Raw genomic sequence first — 24039 nt, forward strand, 5'->3', positions numbered from 1 at the left:
TTGAGAAGAAGGAAATAAAACTGATTCTGTTCACAGATGACACGATTGTCTTATGTAGAAAATCCCGAAGATTGGCAAAAACATTCCGGAACTAATAAGCAATTAAGGCAAGTTTTCAGGCTGTAAGGTTAATATACAAAAGGCAATTGCTTTCCTATATATCAACAAGAAGCAACTGGAATCCAAAATTTAAAACACAGTATCATTTATCTTAGTGCCTATAAAAAGGAAATACTTAGGGATAAATCTGACACAATGTGTGTGAATGTGTGTGTGCATAGATTCATGTATGAATGAGGAAAACTATAAAACTCTAATGAAAGCAATCTAGATAAATCAGTATTTTGATAGAAAGATTCAATATTAGGTTTTGGGTGATTTGGGTTTTTTTAAACAGGATTGCCCAGGCTAGAGTGTAGCAGTGCAATCATGGCTCACTTCTGCCTCAACCTCCCAGGCTCAAAGTGATCCTCCTACCTCAGCTTCTCAAGTAGCTGGGGCTACAGGCCTGTGCCACCACACTCAGCTAATTTTTTTTATTATTTTTTATTTCTTTACTTGACCTAGAAGTTCAGTGTAATCACAATCAAAATTTCAGCATGTAATTTTATGGATAACAATAAACTTATGTTAAAGTTTATATGGCAAGGCAGAAGACCCAGAATTGCCAACATGATACTGACAAAGAATAAAGTTGTAAGATTGACAGTATCTGACTTCAGAACTACAATAAAGCTATCAAGATACATCAAGACAGCATGGTATTGGCAAAATAATAGATAAATGGAATAGGATAGAGATCCCATAAATTGACCCACATAAATACAGTCTGTTGATCTATGACAAAGGAGCAAAGGCAATTCAATGGAAAGAGGATACTTTTTTCAACAAATGATACTGGAATAATTAGACATCTGCATGTACAAATTAATCATTCACCTTGTACCTTTCACAAAAATTAACTCAAAATGGAACCTAAACAGACTAAATGTAAAACATGAAACTATAATAAACTTCGGGAAGGTAACAGAAAATTTATGTGACTTTGGATTTGATCATGAGTTGCTAGATATAAAACCAAAAGCTCAGTTCAGGAAAGAAAAGTCAGTAAGTTGATTTTATTAAACTCTAAAACTTGTGCTCTGTGAAGTTCACTGTTAAGTGAATGAAAAACAAGCCACAGACTTGGGAAAAAATATTGCAAAACACATATCTGAGTAAAGCCTTGTGTTCAGAATATATAAAGAACACTTAAAACTCAATAGTAAGAAAACAACCAACCCAATTAAAAAATGGGCAAAAGAACCGAAAGGACACCTTTCCAGATGGTCAAAAAAGATAAGCAGATGGAAAACAACCATATGAAAAGATGCTTGCATTATATGTCATTCAGGAAATGCAAATTAAAACAACAGTGAAATACTATCACACCTATTAGAATGATTTTTAAAAAACCAACCTGACAGTCTCAAATGCTGACAAGGATGTGGAGCAGTAGGAACTCCTATTCACTGCTGCTGGGAATGCATAATAGTTTGGCCACTTCAGAGCACACTTTGGAGCACTTTGGCAGTTTGGCAGCATCTTACAAAGTAAAACACAGTATGACCATATGTTCTAGCAGTCACCCTCCTAAGTATTTACCCAGTGGAACTGAAAACTTACGTCTACACAAAAACTATACATGAATATTTATAGCAGCTTTATTCATAATTGCCAATAACTAGAGGCAACCAAGATGTCCTTCAGTATGTATATGGACAAACTGTGGCACATCTAGACAATGGACTATTATTCAGCACTAAAAAGAAATGTAGTCTGTTTTTTAAAAAAAAGTGTATTTTATAAAATTCAAAGCCCACTAAGTAAGGCTTTGAAATCAGGAAAAATAAAAAGTGTATTTTATAAAATAGCCACAGCCAACGTTCAAGGGCTTTTAAATCAGAAAGCTCTATATTCAGATCTTCCTCCTGCCACTTCTTTGTTGAATTTCTTTATTTCTTTGTTCATAAAAAGGGAAGAATAATACCTATCATATAGGGTTGTTTAAGGATTAACAATAATGTAAATAAAAATAAAACAAAAACAAAACCCCTGATATTGTTGAACGAGTGTTAGCTACATTCCTCCACTCTCTATTATTTTGCTTCCCAAATATATCTTACGAATACTCTTCCTCTCTATATCCACTGTTACCCCTTCATCCGGGTTTCTTCATTTCTCTCTTGGACTAGTGCGTGTCATTCATCTACATGAAAATTCTTCAGTGGCTCCCCATTGCCTCCCTCAGCAAGTCCAGACTCCTTGTCCTAGTAGCAAGACCATGCTGTGGTCTCACAGTCTTTGTTTCGTCAATACTAATGTATTTGCAGTTCTCCATATGTGCCAGGCTCTCTTTCTCCTTTGGACCCTTGCACATGTATCCTCGGTGAGAATGCCCTGCTACTTTCTGTTTTCTTGACAGTACCTCCTAATTCCCAAGACCACTTTAATTGTCTGTCTTCTCCATATATACTGTTATGTATAACAATGGTTGTACTTATACCCACAGGTATCTTTTATTTACTTACCTATCTTGCTTACTAAAATTCAGGATTTTTGAGAATAGGAACCAAAATGGAAAACTCATGTTTCTTAGTGCAGTGCTTCTGAAACATTTCCTCTGGGGAGGACCCTTAGTGGCAGAGGAGAGTGAGCATATATTGCAAAACAACCCACTGCAAACATAAACATTCCTTTTTTTTTTTTTTTTTGAGACAGGGTTTTGCTTTGTTGCCAAAGCTGGAGTTCAGAGGTGCAATCTCAGCTCACTGTACCCTCAGCTCAAGCAATTCTCCCAACTTCAGCTTCACAGGCCCAAGTAATCCTCACATCCTCAGCTTCCTGAGGAGCTAGGACTACAGGCACATGCCACCATGCCCAGCTAATTTTTTTTAATTTTTGAAAATAGAGATAAGGTCTCCCTGTGTTGCCCCCAGTCTCAAACTCCTGGGCTGTAGTGAATCCTCCCACCTTGACTTCCCAAAGTCCTGGGATTGCAGATGTTAGCCACCATACCTGGCCCCCAAAATTATTTAAAATCTTTCATTTGGTTTGTAAAAATTCTGCATTCTGCACCATAGTACATATGTGTTTTCTTAATACATTCTTCCTCGTATCTTCAAGTACATGTATTGCTCCAGGAAGACACACTGGTTTGTACTATGGCTTTGAATAACTCCAATCTTTATTACATAACCCCTGAACTGTGAAACCTGCTTTAAGAACCTGGACTTAGTGGACTTAGGGACAACGTTATTTGGAAATCATGATAGTGACCTCTATCTTCTACTGGGGACCTAGAGAAGAATTGAACACAAGGTTTGAGTGCAATTTTCACTACAGATTTTGTGAGATGTAGCCCTTCCATGGGGCTCACATAAGTGCTAGGATGCTGGTGTGTAACAAGTTCCTGCACATAGATGTTGGCATCCTTTTAGTGACCCTCCCTCTCTGTCCCCAGAAGTCTCCTGACCTCCCTGCCTAATAGGCATATATTTACAGACAGCCACGTGAATGAGAGAGAAGAATCCACATAAGAAAAATAAAGGAGCAGTTCTTTTCCTTCTTAAATTATTCAAACTATGATAGTAATCCAGAAGAATCTAGAAGGAATAGTAAAAGCAGAAGTCAAACATTAAAACAGTAGGAACAGTGACTAATATTTGTATAACCTTTCAGAGGACACTATCACCCACATTGCTGTAGGTGTTCATTGATCTTCCCATCAGCCCTATGAAATGTACATTACTATAGCTATTTTAAGAGTTAAGGAAACCATTGTGTCTTACCTGAGGTTACACATCTAGTAAGTAGAACTGCTGACTTAAACTCCAATCCTCTTACCTTAAGCCGATTATTCTTTACAGCAAAGAAAGCAGGGGCTTTGGTAAGAACAGGAGAGAGTTTTGGAGTCAGTTTTCTCTTGTCAAAAATGAAAATAGGGCTGCTCCAAGGGTAGACAGGGCCCTGACCAAGTATGTTTTGCAAGGCCTCTGCCTGTACAAAGCAGTTGATGAGTCCATGTATGCTATAATGACTTACTAAGGATTTAGAACAATGAGTAGAGAAGAGATACTTATGCATTTGTTTGTTATCCAATCAGTGCACCTGAAACTTCTTTTTGCTACCCAGATACCACCTCTTTCTGTTCAGGTTCAGGAACCATCTCTTTGTGTTTTCTATTGTCAAATGTATCATTCCTGGGAAGTTACATATCTCCTGCCACAAAAAAAAAAAACAAGTAGCAGTGCTGCTAGTACTCATTGCCATGGCTTTTTGGAAACTGTTTTGTAGAAACAGTGATCTTCTCCCTACACTTCTCCAGTATCATTTATTTCATGCTGGCTACATCATTTCATGCGGCTGCGCTATCCTTCCTGAGGCCCGTGAGTACTGGCTTCCAGTGACTCTCTCAAAGGTGACACTGCTTGGTTGGTTATGACCACACACACCAGTGTTACCCAGAGCATCTAGGGACACTGTGAATGGTAATTGTTTTCTGGTCATGTTAAATGTATCATTTTATATTTTATCATGTAAACAGAACAGCACATCTTCCAACCATGGCTTCTCCTGGACTCCTTCAGCCCCATGTGCCTGGGTCTAAGGGAAGTACTGCTTTTGGAGGATTGTTGTAAAGCTAAACTAGATCATTCGATCCGCCATTCGATCTTCTGTCTGGTACCTGGTTTGTGCTCAGCGAATGTTACTTCCCTTCTGTTTTTCACTACCACCCAGAAAGAGGATGTGTTTTTATTTTTAAGGAAATAAAGTATGGAAACAAAATTGAATTGGAGAGTCACAGCAGATCCCTGATGGAGTGCTTCCATGAGAATTGTCTGTTGAAGCACTTGGAGAACTTACTGGGGAGCATCCTTCCAGCTAAGAAGAAGTACATTACAAGGTCCTGGAGACAAATATAACCTGTAGTAATGTCAGCTCTGGAATCACTGATCAAACAGGGTGAAAAGGTATTGCAGTGCCTAGTAGCAAGAGCTAAAGGCAGGGCCTCTGGAGCTGAGAAATACCACAAGTTTTAGATGGCTCGGATTAAGCAATCCCTTTTTTCTTAAAGTGAGAGACATTTGACAGTGCTTCAGCATTTATCATAGATGGCTGTACGTGGGGCAAAAGCTGTAAAGAAACCCGAGTCTACACTTGAGGTCACAAAGAGCAAAGCGTCCTTGATGTCTAAGGTAGAATGGGTTGGCACAGCCTATATGTGGGTAGATGAAGAAACTGGTGACAATGCAAGAAGACCCAGCAGACCTGGAGTAGCGGATCAGGCGGGCAGCATTCAGAGATGGAAGTTGTCCTTAAGGAGAAATATTTCTGTCTTGGGGCTTGAGAGGATCTATGACAGTAAAGGCCATTTCCAAAAAAATTAAAGTGAAAATGTTTAATGACAGAATAGGATTACTCAAGCTAGCAAAGCTGCTTCTGCCACTTCCCTCGTCATGTCATTATCCCAGAAACAACTCTCTAATTTGGAGAAATGCATCCTCATCAGGAAGGTAGAGGATAGAACTGAAGAATTCCGTCCCCTGTGGATGGAGCGAGCTCTGTGCGAAGAGACTCGTCTGCACGCTCATGTAAGTCCCCCTAGCATGGTAGCATGGGCTTTGAGTAAGCCACTGGGTACTTAGTGCCAGCCCTTCATTCTCAGCATAACTCTTAAAAATTTTTTATAAAGGCTGGGCGCGGTGGCTCATGCCTGTAATCCCAGCACTTTGGGAGGCCGAGGCGGGTGGATCACAAGGTCAAGAGATCGAGACCATCCTGGTCAACATGGTGAAACCCCATCTCTACTAAAAATACAAAAAATTAGCTGGGCATGGTGGTGCGTGCCTGTCATCCCAGCTACTCAGGAGGCTGAGGCAGGAGAATTGCCTGAACCCAGGAGGCGGAGGTTGCGGTGAGCTGAGATCGCGCCATTGCACTCTGGCCTGGGTAACGAGCGAAACTCTGTCTCAAAAAAAAAAAAAAAAAAAAAAAAAAAAATTTATAAAATAAGTACTAGTGTAATCCCAGTTTTAAAGATATAGAAATTAAGGGCACAAAACCGTTAAAAAGACATGCCCCAAATCACACAGCTAGTAAGAGAGCCAGGATAAAAATCCAAGCAGAATGACTCCATTGTCTCTAAATATTTGTTGCATGTAGAAATGAGAGGCAGAGGCCGGGCGCAGTGACTCATGCCTGTAATCCCAGCACTTGGGGAGGCCAAGGCAGATGGATCACAAGGTCAGGAGATCGAGACCATCCTGGCCAACATGGTGAAATCCCATCTCTACTAAAATACAAAAAACTAGCTGGGCATGGTGGCGCGCGCCTGTAGTCCTAGCTACTTGGGAGACTGAGGCAGGGGAATTGCTTGAACCTGGGAAGCAGAGGTTGCAGTGAACCGAGATCACACCACTGCACTCCAGCCTAGCAGCAAAGCGAGACTCCATCTCAAAAAAAAAAAAAAAGAGAAATGAGAGACAGAAAGGGGCAGGCGATAGAAGAGTAGGGTAGGGGAACAAGTGAGCAAGCGAAGATGAAGGTCTGCCCTAGGTAGCTCAGGTCCACAGGGGGATGGGTTTGTTCTACCTGGGAAGGGAAACATCATGGAAAGTTCATAAGGGAAGTGGTGCTTAAACTGAATAGGCGTCTCTGGCCAAGGCGGGCTAAGGGAACAGAGCTAAGGCCAGCCCTTTCACTTTTGTGCTAGATCCTTTCCCCCTCTGCCTTCTGAAAGACATTCTCCCCCAACCTGGCCAGCATGGTGAAACCTCATCTCTACTAAAAATATAAAAATTAGCCCAGCGTGGTGGCATGCGCTGGTAATCCCAGCTACTTTGGAGGCTGAGGCAGGAGAATTACCTGAACCTGAGAGGCAGAGGTTGCCTTGAGCCAAGATCGAGACAGGGCACTCCAGCCTGGGTGACAGAGTGAGACCCCATCTGGGGGCAGAGGGAGGGGAAAGACATACTCCCTACAACTGTCCTATCTCTATTGGGAGCTTTTTTCTCTCTCTCTCTTTTTTTTTTTTTTTTTGATAGAGAGTCTTGCTCTGTTGCCCAGGCTGGAGTGCAATGGCCCAATCTCAGCTCACGATGCCTGGCTAATTTTTTTGTATTTTTAGTAGTGACAGGGTTTCACGAAATTTGTCAGGCTGATCTCAAACTCCCAACCTCGTGATCTGCCCACCTCGGCCTCCCAAAGTGCTGGGATTACAGGTATGAGCCACCGCTCCCAGCCCACTTTTCTTTTATTCTAACCAACTTGTAAACTTGTGAAAATAGTTCCTAACCTCAAAAAACACTTTACCCCGCTTCCTGCTCCATCTATTGCCCCATTTCTTTGTCCCTTTATAGCAAAACTCCTAAAAATAGTCTGTATTTCATGACTTCAGTTTCTCTCCTCCTGTTTTCTCTTAAACCCATTGAAATGAATTTCACCTCCACGTTCCAGTGGAATGCCCGTTGTCGAGGTCGGAGGTGACTTCCCTCTTGCCGAATCCGTCAGTTAGTCCTGTGGCCACACATTACTGGGCCTGCACAGTGTGTGACGCAGTTGGTCTCTGTGTCCTTCCTGAGCCCCTTCCTTCACCGAAGCATCACACTCTCCTGCTCCTTTCAGCCTCCTGCAGTGTTGCTCCTCGTCTCCCAAATGCTGATGCTTCTCATACACGTCAGCCAGGGCACCCTCCCACTGGATATCATGTGGTGACTTTCCCTGTGATCGAATCTGAACCCAGGCCAGGCGCTCCTGGCAGCCACATGTCTCACACAGTGTGTGTGTGGCGCCCCGGAGGACAGCCATCCCCTCCAGATGTGCTCCCTTACCACATCTTCATGGAATTCTTGGAATTAGATGGTTTCCACTGCACATGGGGAAGCTGAAAATCAGATTTTCCGTCACTTGCTTGTCAGTGTCCTCTGTGAAAGTTTCTGATTCCGGATCTGATGCTTTTTCCATGTATTACCCATTGCTTGGCCTGATTCTTTAAACTCATCCTCCTGAGTGAAGCAGGAGAGTGGAAGCATCTGGCTCCTTCTTTGGGGCTCCAGCCTGTCCATCTGGATTTCCTCTTATGAGTGCAGTGGTGACACTCTTCACCCCAGGGGCTTGGTAGTCATGTTTGCAGGACAATGGGTGCTCTTACTGGGTTTAATGCGAAATCTCCCAAAATGAAAGGCAGCTGCAGAGTAGAAGAACAAGGGCTGAGTGATTTGATCAGACATCTGTGGGGGCCTGCTGGCATTTGGAGTGTGAGTGCCTTGGAGAGACTAACTATTCTGGCCCCAGGGAGTTGGCGATCGTTAATCTTGGTGGTTTTGACCGCTAACTGCCCCAGAGGTCCCAGCCTGCTGGATGACTCAGAATCCCCAACACTCCCCCTATTCTTCTCTCACTGGGATAGTCAGGAGGCCATTTCTAAGGCATTTTAATTTGGTAATGACATGACCCACTGTACCCAGAGTTGTACATTGTAGGAGTTACTGTTGCCTTCTAAGTGAGGAGTTGACTTGGAGCCCATCATCCTTGATATTGGACTGCCTGGCACTGTCATGGAAAGAGCAGTATCTCCCGCCCTCCCTGCCGGGCCCCGGCTCCCTCATCTCCATTGTAGATGACATGATCCTGTGCCCCCTGGACTGTCCCACAGCCCTTATTCTTTAAGCACCTTGCCAAAAGTTGATGGGGTGAACTAGAGAGAAGAAAGGTGGCCAAAGGTTTGTCTGTTGTGCATTTATTTCTGCCCTGCACTGTGTTAAGAAGGACACCTGCTGTCCATCTTTCTGCTGTTTGTGAAACTTTCTGGAATTCAGAAAGACCATAGGAACTCATAGCACAAGGCAGGCAAGCGGATGGTGAGGGATTGGGAGACAGGACATGAAGGGACTCTGAATGCCTCATTGCCGCAGACCAGAGCTGTGTGAGGCCTTCTGGACTGTCTTCTCCACCCCGTCTCCGACTGTGTTGACCACTCCTGTGCTGTCCTGTGCCTTCCTCTGTGACCGTGTTGGTGGCAGTGCCCTGTTAAGAGTTCCTACACTGGTGTTAGAGACCTAGGTTCAAATCCAGTGTTACCACTTCTATGATCTTGGATTAGTCTCTTCATCTGTCTAGGCCTTGTGTGTAAATTAATTCATAGCACCAACTCACAGAGTTGTTGAGAGAACTAACTGAAAATCTCTAGAACATTTTAATCACTGTGCCTAGCCAAAAGCTTCTAGTAAATTCAGTAAGTGCACTGAGGTTTATATTTCATTTCAAAAATACAGTTGTTTACATAAGAAAAGATTGTTTTTCTCATGCTAAAACTTTGGCTTTCTTTTGCCTACCAAATAAAGTACCAACTCCTCAGCTTGTCACTCAGCCTTCAGGTTTGCATTTCAGGCTTTGAATTTCATTGGTAGGGGAAGCTTGAAAATGTAGATTTCTTTTTTTTTTTTGAGACAGAGTTTCACTCTTGTTGTCCAGGCTGGAGTACAATGGAGCAATCTCAGCTCACTGCAACCTCTGCCTCCCGGGTTCAAGCGATTCTCCTGCCTCAGCTTACCTAGTAGCCCGGGATTACAGGCACCTACCACCACATCCAGCTAATTTTTTGTATTTTTAGTAGAGATGGGGTTTCACTATGTTAGTCAGGCTGATCTTGAATTCCTGACCTCAGGTGATCTACCTGCCTCGGCCTCCCAGAGTGCTGGGATTACAGGCGTGAGCCACCACGCCCAGCCCAAAAATGTAATTTCTTTTTTTTTTTTTTTTTTTTTTTTTGAGACGGAGTTTCGCTCTTGTTTCCCAGGCTGGAGCGCAATGGCGCGATCTCGGCTCACCGCAATCTCCGCCTCCTGGATTCAGGCAATTCTCCTGCCTCAGCCTCCTGAGTAGCTGGGATTACAGGCACGCGCCACCGTGCCCAGCTAATTTTTTGTATTAGTAGAGACGGGGTTTCACCATGTTGACCAGGATGGTCTCGATCTCTTGACCTCGTGATCCACCCGCCTCGGCCTCCCAAAGTGCTGGGATTACAGGCTTGAGCCACCGCGCCCGGCCCAAAAATGTAATTTCTAAAAGAAATTGTGCATTGGTACAAATGAGTTTGTCTATATTCAATGAGCAGTTACTCTATGTAAGGCTCTGGGCTAGGCCCGAGGGGTCTAGGCTGAATCAGACCTGACACACACTAGGCAGTGGCATCATCATTTCGGTACCACCACCCCACACCCACCCCGCCCATGCCCTGCAGAAGGCAGCCCAGAGGGTAGGCTTGCCACAGGGCCCCAGCACAATAGAGCAGCTGGGCACCAGAGTATTGGCAGCAGGCCCAAGGGTGGGGGCGGAGGAGGTGGGGACTCAGAACTGGCAGCCAGCCAGGCCTCTCTCAGGTGCCCCAGCATGCAGGGCCTCCAGCGCCAGCAGTCCGGAACCCATTCACTGACTATATCCTGTTCTTTGGTTGTGATCTTCTCTAGACTGCCTAGTGCAGAGATTTTGGTGGCAGGGCAGTGACTCCAGCCCCACGTCAAACGCATAAGGACATTGAAACCCAAAGATGTGAGGTGGCATGATTGTGGTCACACAGCAACAAAGCCAGGATTAGAACACAAGTCTTCTGAAAAACATGCAGCAGTCTCAGCCTTGTGGGTTCCTGAGATTGCCTTGTCTGCAGTGAGACTGTCAGGGTCATTTTGTTCCGTAAGAAAGTTATAGGAGTCTTCTCACGTGCCCATCTGTGCAAGGCACTGGAGGGGGTAGGCAGGGTTAAATCTGACTCTGACCTTAGGAGTTTACAGTGTATCAAGGGAGACATACTACCAAAAATTACACTGCAGAATAGCAAGTGCTGGGGTAAGTATATGATGTGAGGGGCAGGGGGAACGACTGTACAAACACAGAGGAGACACTTAACCCAATCCGAGCGTCAGAGAATCACTCCCAGTGAAGCTGATATCTAAGCTGAGTCATCAAGGACCAACAGTTATTAGCCAGGTGAAGAAGGACAAGGAATAATATTCCAGGCAGAGAGACCAGGAAATCATCCTCAACTAAAAGTCTAATGGTTACATCAGTAGCCCCAATGACACACAATTATTTCATCTGTATTCAGTCACTGTTCAGGACAGTTCCCATTATTCAGTAATGGTTCCCACTGGGTGGATCATAGCATGAGTGGAGAGAATAAAAGCAGATGAGGCTGGCCATGTAGGAACATACAAGGAAGGTGAAAAGGCCAGGGCCTCTGACTATCAAAGCCTGAGTAGCTCTATTCTGTGAACTCCAAGCACCACTCCCCCAGGTATTGGAGTCTTGATGGAGCTCCTCATTTCCTTGGTATTAGACTTCCTGCAAAGAATCTATGAGTATGAGCTGGACACAGTGGCTCAATGCCTGTAATCCCAACACTTTGAGAGGCCAAGGCGAGAGGATCGCTTGAACTCAGGAGTTCAAGACCTGCCTGGGCAACATAATGAAACCCTGTCTCTTAAAAAAAGAAAAAACTGTAAGAAACCAGTTAAGTTCCTTTTACAGATTCCATCCGGGGGCCTGGCTTATTTATCTGTCTATTCTGTTAGGGTTTAGGTATTTGTTTTGTTTTTACCTTTAAAGCCTTAATGTGGAAAAGTGCCTGAAGTGTTTATTGTAGAGAATGAAGCTTCATTCAAGGTTTAAACACCTACAGCTCCCCATGAATTAATAACCCACTCAGTGCTCAGTGCCTGGCAAGCTGTAACTTTCCTTCTCTTCCCATAGGCCTGCTGAATTAGCTACTAAGTACGCAAACTTTTCAGAGGGAGCTTGCAAGCCCGGCTATGCTTCAGCCTTGATGACGGCCATCTTCCCCCGGTAAGTGTTCCTGTTTCTTTCTGCTGACTAGACAGCCTGGTGTGGGGCCCAAAAGCCAGAAACCCTGCTTCCCACAGCCAGTCATATTCTCCTGTGCTCTGGAGTCTCTGGGTTCCTGGAAAGGATTCTGCCTTCAAGTTGGTTCCTACTCCAGTCCTACTCCATGCCCTTGCTTTGCCTTACTCCCATCATGCCTCTGGAGCTTGCACTTGGTGGCACAGCCTGTTTCTGCAGAAGGATAACCTACATGGTTGCCCCATGCAAGCCACGTATCCAGAGGCGGCCAGACAAGGCTGACAAGCAAAGAAGCTCCTAGACCTAGTATCAGTGGCCAAACAAACTTTTTTGGAAGCTGGGACCAACTAGCTGGCTTCAGGGAGGCATATCCAAATAAAGCAGGGAACAAAGAGAAATTTGCGAGGCTGTCTTGAGTTTTTAGCACTTTCCTTCTCTGTCCATTTTGCATTCTGGAGCTGCTGGCTTCTCTGACATCTGAAAGAATCCGTGCATAACCCAGGGAGTTCCTTTTACCAAATGCTGCTCAGGGATTTTGCTTACCGATCCACCTTCTCCTTTTTGGTTTTCTTTTCTGAAGCCTTGGTGTGGAAAAGGAGCTGAAGTGCTGAGATTGTCTTTGGAGTGCAGTGAAACTGTCAGGGTCATTTTGTTCCTTCTGATTTGGAGGGGCTGGAGGAAAGGCTGCCCAGAACTGTCTGGGCACTTGGACCACAACAGGAGTGCTAGGGGTGGGCTCTGTTCTCTGGGGGAAGGACTTGCCTCCCATCCCTTAGAAGGCTGAGGTTAGGACACACAATGTGCTTGCAAAGGAATGCTGAGGAACAGCTGGCCCCAAAGTAAATCCAGTGTATTTGGTTTTTATGCTCCCTTTCTTTTCTAACGTGCGCAGTCTCAGCTTAGCTCCTTGTGTAAAGCAAGGACTGTGCTGGCTGAGTGTCCAGTGCTGAGATAGAGATCTCTTTGTCCAGGGTCTGCCTTCTGAATTGATTCCAAATATTTTGCTTCCTCCAGCTATTTATTGAGTGCCCCTGTGTCTGGCTTTGTGTTCTGTGTTCTTACACAGGTTTTTGTAAGCCTGTGCAACCCAGTCCCTTGGCCCAGGCACCTGTGAATTTTCCTTGACCAGTATATAGGTTTCTTTTACTTTTTCTAATTGAAAGTAATACAGGCATGCGGTTAAAAAAAAAAAAAAACAAAGAAACACATCAAACAGTACATAGGGTTTATACTGCCACTTCAGACCCCTTCCCCAGAGACAGCCGGCATTTCCATAAATGGGAACATACTGTATTTACTCTTCTGTACTGTGTATTAGGCCGTTCTTGCATTTCTATGAAAAAATATTGGAGACTGGTAAATTATAAAGAAAATAGGTTTAATTGGCTTATGGTTCATCAGGCTTTACAGGAAGTATGGTGCTGGCATCTGCCTCACTTCCAGGGAGGCCTCAGGAAACTTCAAATCATGGCAGAAGGCAAAGGGGAGCAGGCACATTATATGGCAAAAGCAGGAGCAAGTGAGTGAAAGAAAGAGAGGAAGTACTACACACTTTTAAACAGGCAGATCTCACAAGAATTTACTCACTATCACAAGAACAGCACCAAGAGGATGGTGCTAAACCATTTATGAGAAACCGCTCCCATGATCCGGTCACCCACCACCAGGCCCCACCTCCATCATTGGAGATTACACCCAGCCACCCACCCTTCCTTCCTTCCTTCCTTCCTTCCTTCCTTCCTTCCTTCCTTCCTTCCTTCCTTCCTTCTTTCCTCCCTCCCTCCCTCCCTCCCTCCCTCCTCCCTCCCTCCCTCCCTCCCTCCCTCCCTCCCTCCCTCCCTCCCTCCTTCCTTCCTTCCTCCCTCCCTCCCTCCCTCCCTCCCTTTTTTTGAGACAGGGTCTTGCTCTGTTGCCTAGGCTGGAGTGCAGTGGTGCAATCTCGGCTTGCTGTAGCCTTGACCTCTGGGCTCGAGCAATTAGCCCACCTCAGCCTGCCAAGTAGTTGGGACTCCAGGTGCATACAACCACACCTGGCTAATTTTTGTATTTCTGGTAGAGGTGGGGTTTTGCTATGTTGCCCAGGCTGGTCTCAAACTCCTGGGTTCAAGCAATCTGCCCACCTTGGCTTCCCAGAGTGCTGGGATTACAGATTTGAGCCACTAAGCCTGGCTGGGGATTACATTTCAACATCAGATTTGGGCAGGGACAAATATTCAAGCTATATCATTCTGTCCCTGACCCACACAAATCTCATGTCCTTCTCACATTTCAGCATACAGTCATCCCTTCTCAATAGTCCCTCCAAAGTCTTAACTCATTCCAGTATTAACTGAAATCTAAATTTGAGTTATATAAAAAAAATTTGAGTTATAATAAAAACTAAAATTGACTTTTAAATGAAAAAGTATAAATTCTTATCTGGAAATGAGTTCCTTTCACCTATGAGACTGTAAAATCAAAACAAGTTACTTACTTCTGAGATACAATGGGAGTATAGGCATTAGGTAAACATTCCCATTCCAAAAAGGGGTAATCAGCCAGAAGAAAGAGGCTGTAGGCCCCATGCAACTTTGAAAACCAGCAGGGCAGTCATTAAATCTTAAAGCTCCAAAATGATCTTCTTTGACTCTGTGTCCCACATTCAGGGCACACTGGGACAAGAAGTGGGCTCCCAAGACCTTGGGCAGCTCCACCCCTCTGGCTTTGCAGGGTACAGCCCCTGCAGCTGCTCTCATGGGCTGGCATTGAGTGCCTGAGGCTTTTTCAGGTGCAGAGTGTAAAACGCTGGCGGATCTACCGTTCTGGGGACTAGAGGATGGTGGCCCCCTTCTCACAGCTCCGCAACGGAGTGTCCTAGTGGGGACTCTATGAGGGCTCCAACACCACATTTCCCCTCCACACCGCCCTAGTAGAGGTTCTCTGTGAGGGCTCCACTCCTGCAGCAGGGTTTTGCTTGGGTAGCCAGGCTTTTCCATACATTCTCTGAAATCTAGGTGAAAGCTGCCAAGAATCCACCGTTCTTGCACTCTGTACACTCTTAACACCACATGGAAGCTGTCAAAGCTTACAGCTTACATTCTCCAAAGTGGCAGCCCAAGCTGTACCTTGTCCTTTTTGAGACATCGCGAGAGCTGGAGTGGCCAGGATGTGGGGAGCAGTGTCCTGAGGTTCCATAGGAGTGGGGCCCTGGGCCTGACCCAAGAAAGCATTTTTGTCTCCTGGGCCTCAGGAATTATGATGGAAGGGGCCACCTCATAAATCTCTAGAAGGCCTTTGAGGCCTTTTCCCCATTGTCTTAGATATTAGCACTTGGGTCTTTTTTAGTTATGCAAATGGCTCTAGCAAGTGGTTGCTCCACTGTCTGCTTGAATTCCTCTTCTGAAAAAGCTTTCTCTTTCTTTGTCACATGGCTAGGCTACAAATTTTCCCAATTTTTATGCTCTGCTTCCCTTTTAAATATAAATTCCAACTTTAAGTCATTTACTTGCATCCATATCTGAGTGTAAGCTGTTAAGAGCAGGCAATCTTGAATGCTTTGCTGCTTAGAAATTTCTTCTGCCAGATATGCAATCAATCATCACTCTCAAGTTCAAACTTCCACAGATCCCTTGAGAAAGGGCACAATCCAACCAAACTCTTTGCTAAGGCGTAATATGTTATGACCTTTGCTCCATTTCCCAATGAGTTCCTCATTTCAATCTGAGACCTTGTTGGCCTACAGTTCATTGTTCAAAGCCCTGTCAATATTTTGGTCACAACCATTTAACCAGTCTCTAAGCAGTTCCAAACTTGCGCTCATCTTCCTGTCTTCTTGTGAGCCCTCCAAACTCTTCCAGCCTCAATCCATTACCCAGTTCCGAAGTCACTTTAACATTTTCAGGTATCTTTCTAGCAATACTCTACTCCTGGTACCAATTTTATGTATTAGGCCATTCTTGCATTGCTACAAAGAAATATCTGAGACTGGGTAAATTATAAAGAAAAGAGGTTTAATTGGCTCACAGTTCTGCAGGCTTTACAGGAAGTATGGCGCTGACATCTGCTTACCTTCTAGGGAGGCATCAGAAAGCTTACAATCATGGCAGAAAGCAAATGGAGAGCAGGCATGTCACGTGGCACTTGTTAGAGAAAGTGAGAGAGGGGAGGTGCCACACACTGTTAAACAACCAGATATTGTGAGAATTCACTCACTATCACAAGGACAGCACCAAGGAAATGGTGCCGAATCATTCATGAGAAATCCACCCCCATGATCCAATTCCACCAGGCCCCACCTCCAACATTGGGGATTACATTTCTACATGAGATTTGAGTGACAACAGATACCTTGCTTTTTACTTCTAGGAATGTAGGTTAGAGATTATCCTATTACCAGCATACTTGGATTCACTTCATTTTTAAAATGAATGGATAATATACAATTGTATGGCTTGTATCATAATTTTATTAAAATTAAAGTTTATTGGCCTGGTGCAGTGGCTCATGCCTGTAATCCCAGCACTTTGAGAGGCTGAAATAGGCAGGCACTTGAGGTCAGGAGTTTGAGACCAGCCTGGTCAACATGGCAAAACCCCATCTCTACTAAAAATACAAAAATTAGCCAGGTGTGGTGACACACACCTGTAATCCCTGCAACTGGGAAGGCTGAGGCAGAAGAATTGCTTGAATCAGGAGGCAGAGGTTGCAGTGAGCCGAGATCACATCACTGCACTCTAGCCTGGGCGACAAAGCGAGACTCTGTCAAAATTAAAATAAAATAATTTTTTTAATTAAAGCTTATTGAAGTTTAATTTACATACAATGAAATTTCCCTTTTAGTGTAGTTCTGTGAATTTTGAGGAATACATACTTTGTATAGCCACTATTACAATCAATAGTGCATTTCCATCAATCCTAAAACGTTCCTTTTTGCTCCTTTGTAGTTAACGTCTCCCCTTACCCCCAGCCCCTGGAAACCACTGTAGTGTTTCCAGAATGTCATATAAATGGAATCATATAGCATGAAGCTTTTTGAGTCTACATCTTTAATTCAGTCTATGCATTTATGATTCATACATGTGCCATCTGCATCAATTGTTCTTTTTATTGCTGATTAGTATTTCATTGTATGGATGTAACACAGTCTGATTACTCAAAGGTCAATTAATTCCAGTTTTTAGTAACTATCAATACAGCTACTATAAACATGAGTACAGAGTACAGGTTTTTGTGTGAATGTATGTGTTCATTTTTCTTGAGTAAATATCTAGGAGTAGAATGGCTGGGTCCCATAGTAACTGTTTTCCAATGTGATCTTACGGTTTGCTTTTCCACCAGCGTGAAAGAGAGTTCCTGCTCTACATCCTTGTATCAGTCTTTTTTATTTTAGCCATTCTAATAGATCTATAGTGATATCTCAATATCTAAAATTATGGTTTTAATTTGCAATTTACTAATGACTGGCAATGATAAATATCTTTTCATGTGTTTATTTGCCATTTTTTAAATCTTTACAGAACTCTCCCAATCTGTTGCCATTTTTAATTGTTTGTTTATGTTATTGAATTATAAGAGTTCTTTAAACTTCTGGACAGAAGCCCTTTGTCAGATACTTTGTGTGATTTGCAGATATTTTATTATCTTTCTTACCATTCTCTTTACATTGTCTTTCATAGAACAGAAATTTCTAATCTTGGTAAAGTCTAATTTTCTTTTATGGATTGTGGTTTCAGTGTTGCATCTGAGAAATTTTTCCCCAGTCCAAGGTCAAAAAGTTTTCTCTTGTTTTATTTTAGAATTTTGAGTTAATTTTTGTGTATGTAAAAGCTAAGAGTTGAGGTTTACTTTTTGCACGTGGATGTTCAGTTGTTCCAGAACCATTTGTTAATGACTCTGCTTTCTTCATTGAATTACCTTGGCATGTTTGTTGAAAATCAGTTGAACATATATGTGTAGATCTCTTTCCGGACTCCCTAGTCTATTATGTTGATTTATGACTTTGTGCCAGTACCATTTATACATGGACAGTCATGTCATCTATTACTAAAGACAGTCTCATTTCTTACTCTTTAATCTGTATGTCTCGTTACTTTTTCTTACCTTACTGCAGTGGCTAGACTCTTCAGAACAGTATTAAATAGGTGAGGTGAGAGTGAACAGCCTTATCTGCTCCCAGTCTTAGGAGGAAAACATCTAGTCTTTCACCATTATGGTGTTAGCTGTAGGTTTTTCATAGAAACCCTTTTTTAGATAGAGGAAGTTCTCTTTTGTTCCTAGTTTCTTGAGAGTGTTTATCATGAATAGATGTTGAATTTTGTCAAATGCTTTTTCTGTATATATTGAGAAGATCATATGGCTTTTCTTTTTTAGTCTGTTAATATGATGAATTACATTGATTGATTTTTTCTCATTAATTGATTTTTGAATGTTGAACCAGTCTTTCATTTGTAGGATAAATTTCATTTGGTCTTAGTGTATTGTTCTTTTTACGCATTGCTGTATTCAATTTGTTAAACATTTTTAAAGGATTTTTGTGTCTTTGGTCATGAAAGATACTGGTCTATAGTGTTCTTGTGATGTCTTTAGTTTTGGTAATATAGTAATGCTGGCTTCAGAATAAGCAGGAAAATATTTCTCCATCTTTCTACAAATTTTGTGTATAATTGGTAATATTTTTCATGGAATGTTTGATAGAATTCACCAGCAAAATCTAGGCCTGTCTGAAGAGAAGGCAATTTTTTATCTCTATTCTCATGCATCAGTGAACACACTTCTGACATCAGATGTGTGGCAGTTTTTCCCACACATCAAGGAAATTCTTCAGCAGACACTAAACTGGGTGTCCCATAATTCAATTCAATTCTGACATTATCCGCCTGGAGATGGCATCAGATCCCACAGGTTGAAGGCGCAACAAAACTATACCTCACTTCAGATGCTAATCACAAATAGTAGGTTGTTACCTATACATCTCACCAACCAGCTATGAATTGTGAATTCCAAGACTACCCACTCTTGGGTTTCATTTATTTGCTAGAGCAGCTCACAGAATTCAGGGAAACTTTAATTGTGTTTACCCATTTATTATAAAGGATATCACAAAGGATACAGATGAACAACCAGATGGAAGAGATGCGTAGGGCATGGCATGTGGTAAGGGATTCACCACTCTCTGGGACCTCTATGTGTTCAGTAGTCTGAAAGCTCTTTGAACCTTGTCCTTTTGGGTTTTTGTGGAGGCTTCTATAAACCCTGTGGAGGATTACATAGGCATGATTCATTGCATCATTGACCACTGGTGATCAAATCAACCTTCAGCCCTTTTCCCATCCCCAGAGGTCGGCGGGTGAGGCTAAAAGTTCCAGCCCTCTAATTACATGGTTGGTTCCCCTGCCAACCAGCACCCAACATAAGGCTATCCAGAAGTCACCTCATGAGAACAAAAGATGTTCCTATCACCCAGGAAATTTGAAGGAGTTTAGCAACTCTGTGTCAGATGCTTTTATCAGTCAGGAAATTACAAAGGTCTTAAGAGCTCTGGGTCATGAACTAGGGTCAAAGACTAGATATTAGAGGGAAAGATTCTCCTAGTGCCCCTTTCTGTAATGATTTTAGGAGCTTTACGTAAGAACCAGGAGCAGAGACCAGTATTTGTATTTTTTATTATTTCCTAGCCTGCACATGTCTTGTAGGAAAGCTTTTTTTGTTTTGGTTTCTTTTTGAGACTGTCTCACTCTGTCACCCAGGCTGGAGTACAGTGGCGCAATCTCAGCTCACTGCAGCTTCTGCCTTCTGCCTCCTGGGTCCAAGCAATTCTTGTGCCTCAGCCTCCCGAGTAGTTGGGATTACAGGTGTGCGCCACCACGCCCAGCTAATTTTTGTATTTTTAGTAGAGACGAGGTTTTACCATGTTTGCCAGGCTGGTCTCAAACTCCTGGCCTCCAGTGATCCACCCATCTCAGCCTCCCAAAGTGCTGGAGTTAGACATGAGCCACCACGCCTAGCCAGGGAAGGTTTTTTGTTTGTTTTGTTTTGTTTTTAATTAAGAGTTAAATTTCTTTAATTCTAGAGTTAGGTTTTTCTCTTTCTTCTTTGGTAGCATGTCTTTCAAGGAAGTTTTGCCTTTCTTCTAAGTTATTGAATTTATTTAGCCTAAAATTGTTTATAATATTTTCTTCTTATTATTTTAATGTCTAGGATAGAGACAGAGTCCTCTCTTTCATGCCTGATACTGGTAATTTGCATTTTTTCTCTCTTTTTCTTAATTCATATGGTTTGAGGTTTATCATTTTAATTGACCCTCTCAAATAACTAGCTTTTAGTTTCATTGGTTCTTGTCTATTGATATTTTTTCCACTGTATCATTGATTTCTGTGCCTATCTTCATTTTTTTTTTTTTTTTTACCTTTCTCTTATTTGGACTTTAATTTATTGTTTTTTTTTTTTTTTTCCCTTAGGCTAGAAGGTTAGATCATTGATTTTCTTTCTTTTTAATATAAGCATTGTAATGCTATAAATTTCACTCTATATATTGCATTGGCTACATCTTACAAATTTTGATATGTTGTATTTTTATCTTTGTTGAATTAAAAATACTATCTGACTTTACTTGTGATTTCTACTTTGGACCATTGGTTCTTTTGAAGTATTTTTGCTTAATTTCTAAATATTTGTGGGTGTTCAGATATCTTTGTGTCATAGATTTCTGATTTATTTTTGCTATGATCCAAATATGTATTATATGATTTTAATACTTTTAAATTGATTAAAATCTGAGTGATGGGAAAAAATATGGTTGATTTTGGTGGATATTCTGTGTGTGCTTGAAAAGAAAATACTTCTGTTTTTGGGCATTCTATAAATGGCAATTAGCTTAGGTTGGTTTATGGTATTTGTCTAGTTTCCTATATCCTTACTGATTTTCTGTACACTTTTTCTAACAATTACTCACAGTGGGGTAATGAAGGCTTCATTTATCAGTTTTTATTTCATTTGTTTTGAAGCTCTGTTATTTGGTTCGTATACACTTAGGATTGTTGTATTCCATTATCTAATAGATTCCTTCATTATTTTGAAGTGTCCCTTTTCCTTATTGATAATGAAATAATTATTGTTCTAAAATCTTCCTTGTCTGATATTAATATAACCACTCTGGCCTTTATAAAATAAGCTATATCACGGTGTATGTTTTCCATCCTTGTATTCGGTTGGTGCAAAAGTAATTGTGGTTTTTGCATTATTTTTGTTTGTGGGAAGGAACATGTTTATATTTGCCCTTGAGCTGTCCCAGGACTGGGTGGGGAGCAGCCTATCTTTTTAACCTATTTGTGTCAAACAATCCTCCCACCTCAGCCTCTCAAGTAGCTGGGACCACAGACACATGTCACCATACCCAGCTAATTTTTATATTTTTTGTAGAGATAGGCTTTGCCATGTTGCCTAGGCTGGTCTCAAATTCCTGTGCTCAAGCAATCTGCCTGCCTCAGCCTCCCAAAGTGCTGGGATTACAGGAATGAGCCACCGTGCCCAGCTGATTTGTTTTTGTTTGAAAGAGTCAATTATTTAAAATAATTTTAAAATGAAAGTGGAAGGCAGACTACAGAGTGGGAGAAAATATTTGCAAATCATGTATCTGATAAGAGGTTAATGTCCAGAAAATAAAAAGAACTTCTGAAACTCAACAACAACAAAAAAACTGATTTAAAAATGGATACAGAACTTGAATAGATACTTCTCCAAAGAAGATATACAAATGGCCAAAAAGCACATAAAAATGTGCTCAATGGTACTAATCAATAGGGAAATGGAAGTCAAATCCACAGTAAGATACCACCTCACATCCATTAGGATACTATGGCTGTTATCCCCAAACCAGAAAATAACAACTGTTGACAAGTATGTAGTGAAATTAGAATCCTTGTGCATTCTTTGTGAGAATGTAAAATGTACAACAATTATGGAAAACAGGATGTAGTTCCTAAAAACATTGAAAATAGGATTCCCTATGATCCAGCAATTCCACTTCTGGGTATGTACCCAAAATAATTGAAAGCAGGGTTTCAAAAGATGTTCGTAGCAGCATTATTCATAACTGCCAAAAAGTAGAAGCAACTCAAGTGTGCATTGACAGATAAAAGGATAAACAAAATGTGGTATGCATATGCAGTGGAATGTTATTCAGTCTGAAAAAGGAAGGAAATTCTGACAAACATTACAACATGAATGAACCTTGAGGACATTACGCTAAATGAAATGTCCCGGTTACACAAAAACAAATACCATGTGATTCCATTTGTATGAGGTGCCTAGAGAAATCAAATTCATAGAGACAGAAAGTAGAATGTGGTTTCCATGTGGTGGGAGGAGGGAGGAGTGGAGAGTTACTGTTGAATGGACATAGAGTTGCAGTTTTGCAAGATGAAAAACAGTTCTGGATATTGTTTACACAACAGTGTGAAAACAACTAATACTACTGAAGTGTACACTTAAAAATGGTTAGGATGGTTTTTACTACAATCAACATTTTAAAAGTTTTTTTAATGAGAAGGAGAATTCTTTTATATTTACCCACAAAGTTTTCTTTACTGTTGGTCTTTCTTCCTTTATGTAAATACAAATTTCCATATGTTATCCCTTTTCTTCTGCCCGAAGAACTCCATTTAACATTGTTTTGTAGGGCATGTTCAGTAACTGTAAAGTCTTTTTCAGCTTTGGTTTGTCTGAGCAAGTCTTTATTTTGCCTTCAATTTTGAAAGAGTTTTAACAAATTTTTGGTTAGGTATATACTTCTAGGTTGACAATCCCCCCTTCCCACTCCCACTCCCCTCTCCCCTTTAATTTAAAGATGTAACTCTATTTTCTTTTAGCTTGCATCATTCCTGACGAAACGTCTTCTGTCATTCTTACCTATATTCCTTTGTATGTAGTATTTCCATTTTCTTCTGGCTACCTGTTGAGATTTTTCTCTACCACTGTCTTCCAGCAATTTTATTATGATATACCTTGTTGTGGTTTTCTCTTCTTTTTTTTCTTTTTGGGATGGACTTTCGCTCTTGTTTCCCAGGCTGGAGTGCAATGGGACAATCTTGGCTCACTGCAACCTCCGCCTCCTGGGTTCAAGCCATTCTCCTACCTCAGCCTCCTGAGTAGCTGGGATTACAAGCATGTGCCACCATACCCAGCTAATTTTGTATTTTTAGTAGAGATGGGGTTTCACCATGTTGGCCAGACTGGTCTCAAACTCCTGACCTCAGGTGATCCACACGCCTCAGCCTCCCAAAGTGCCGGGATTACAAGCGTGAGGCACTGTGCCTGGCTGTGGTTTTCTTTACATTTATTTGGCTTGGAGTTTATTTAACTCCTCAGATATATAGGTTCATAGTTTTCTTGTTTGTTTGATTTTCTTCTTTGTAATTGCATTTGGACCTTTTTTACATATTTTCTCAAATATTTTTTTCTGCCTCACCTCCTGTTCCAGGATTTAAATTACATGGATGCTATATTATTTGTCCCATAGGTCACCGATGCTCTGGGTTTTTGTTTTTCTATGTTTTTTCTGTCTGTGCTCCATTTTGAATAGTTGATATTGCTATGTCTTCACATTTATTGCTTTTTCTTTTGTAGCTTCTAATCGTTTGTTAATCCCACCTGGTGTATTTTTATGTCATATACTGTGTGTTTAATCTCTGTAGATTCCATGTAGGTCTTTTTCTATCTTCTGTTTCATTTCTTATTGTGTTTGTGTTTTCTTCTGCCTTTGTGAACATTTTGAGAGTTATTGGCAAATTGCCCTTCATAGCAGTTTTTGGATTTACATACACACATAGTAGTTTATGATGGTGCCATCCTTTGTTTTCTTCTGTTTTACAATTTTGTTATTTATATTTAAATTATCGATTCATCTATTTTTGGTTTTGTGTGTTAGGAATGAGGTTGAGATCTAGGATTTTTTTTTTTAATATGGGTAGCCAGTATTTCTTGATATTTTGATTACAAAATACTTAAGTAAATTCAAGGTTTTGATTTCTGTAGCATCAACATTTTGACAGAAGAGGACTTGATAAAACTCTTTTGATGTGTTAATTTTGACATGATGTACAAAAACAAACCATTAAATCTTTGAGTTCAAATATTTTTGAAATATAAACATTGTATTTTTTAAAGCTA

At 41.6% G+C, this 24039-nt stretch overlaps 1 protein-coding gene across 8 annotated transcripts in view; it reads left to right on the forward strand.

Moving 5' to 3' along the window:
- The window catches only part of ST3GAL3 (ST3 beta-galactoside alpha-2,3-sialyltransferase 3), a 231427-nt gene that overhangs the window by 127069 nt on the left and 80319 nt on the right, over nt 1-24039 (forward strand). For all 8 annotated transcript variants that reach the window (XM_012434583.3, XM_012434587.3, XM_012434584.3 and 5 more), the window contains one exon: nt 11788-11880. In XM_012434583.3, coding sequence (XP_012290006.1) covers nt 11788-11880 — 93 coding nt within the window. The remainder of the gene's footprint in view (nt 1-11787; nt 11881-24039) is intronic.

This window comes from Aotus nancymaae, unplaced genomic scaffold (genome assembly GCF_030222135.1).
Source record: "Aotus nancymaae isolate 86718 unplaced genomic scaffold, 86718_ANA_hifiasm-v0.15.2.pri h1tg000007l, whole genome shotgun sequence".
NCBI lineage: Eukaryota > Metazoa > Chordata > Mammalia > Primates > Aotidae > Aotus > Aotus nancymaae.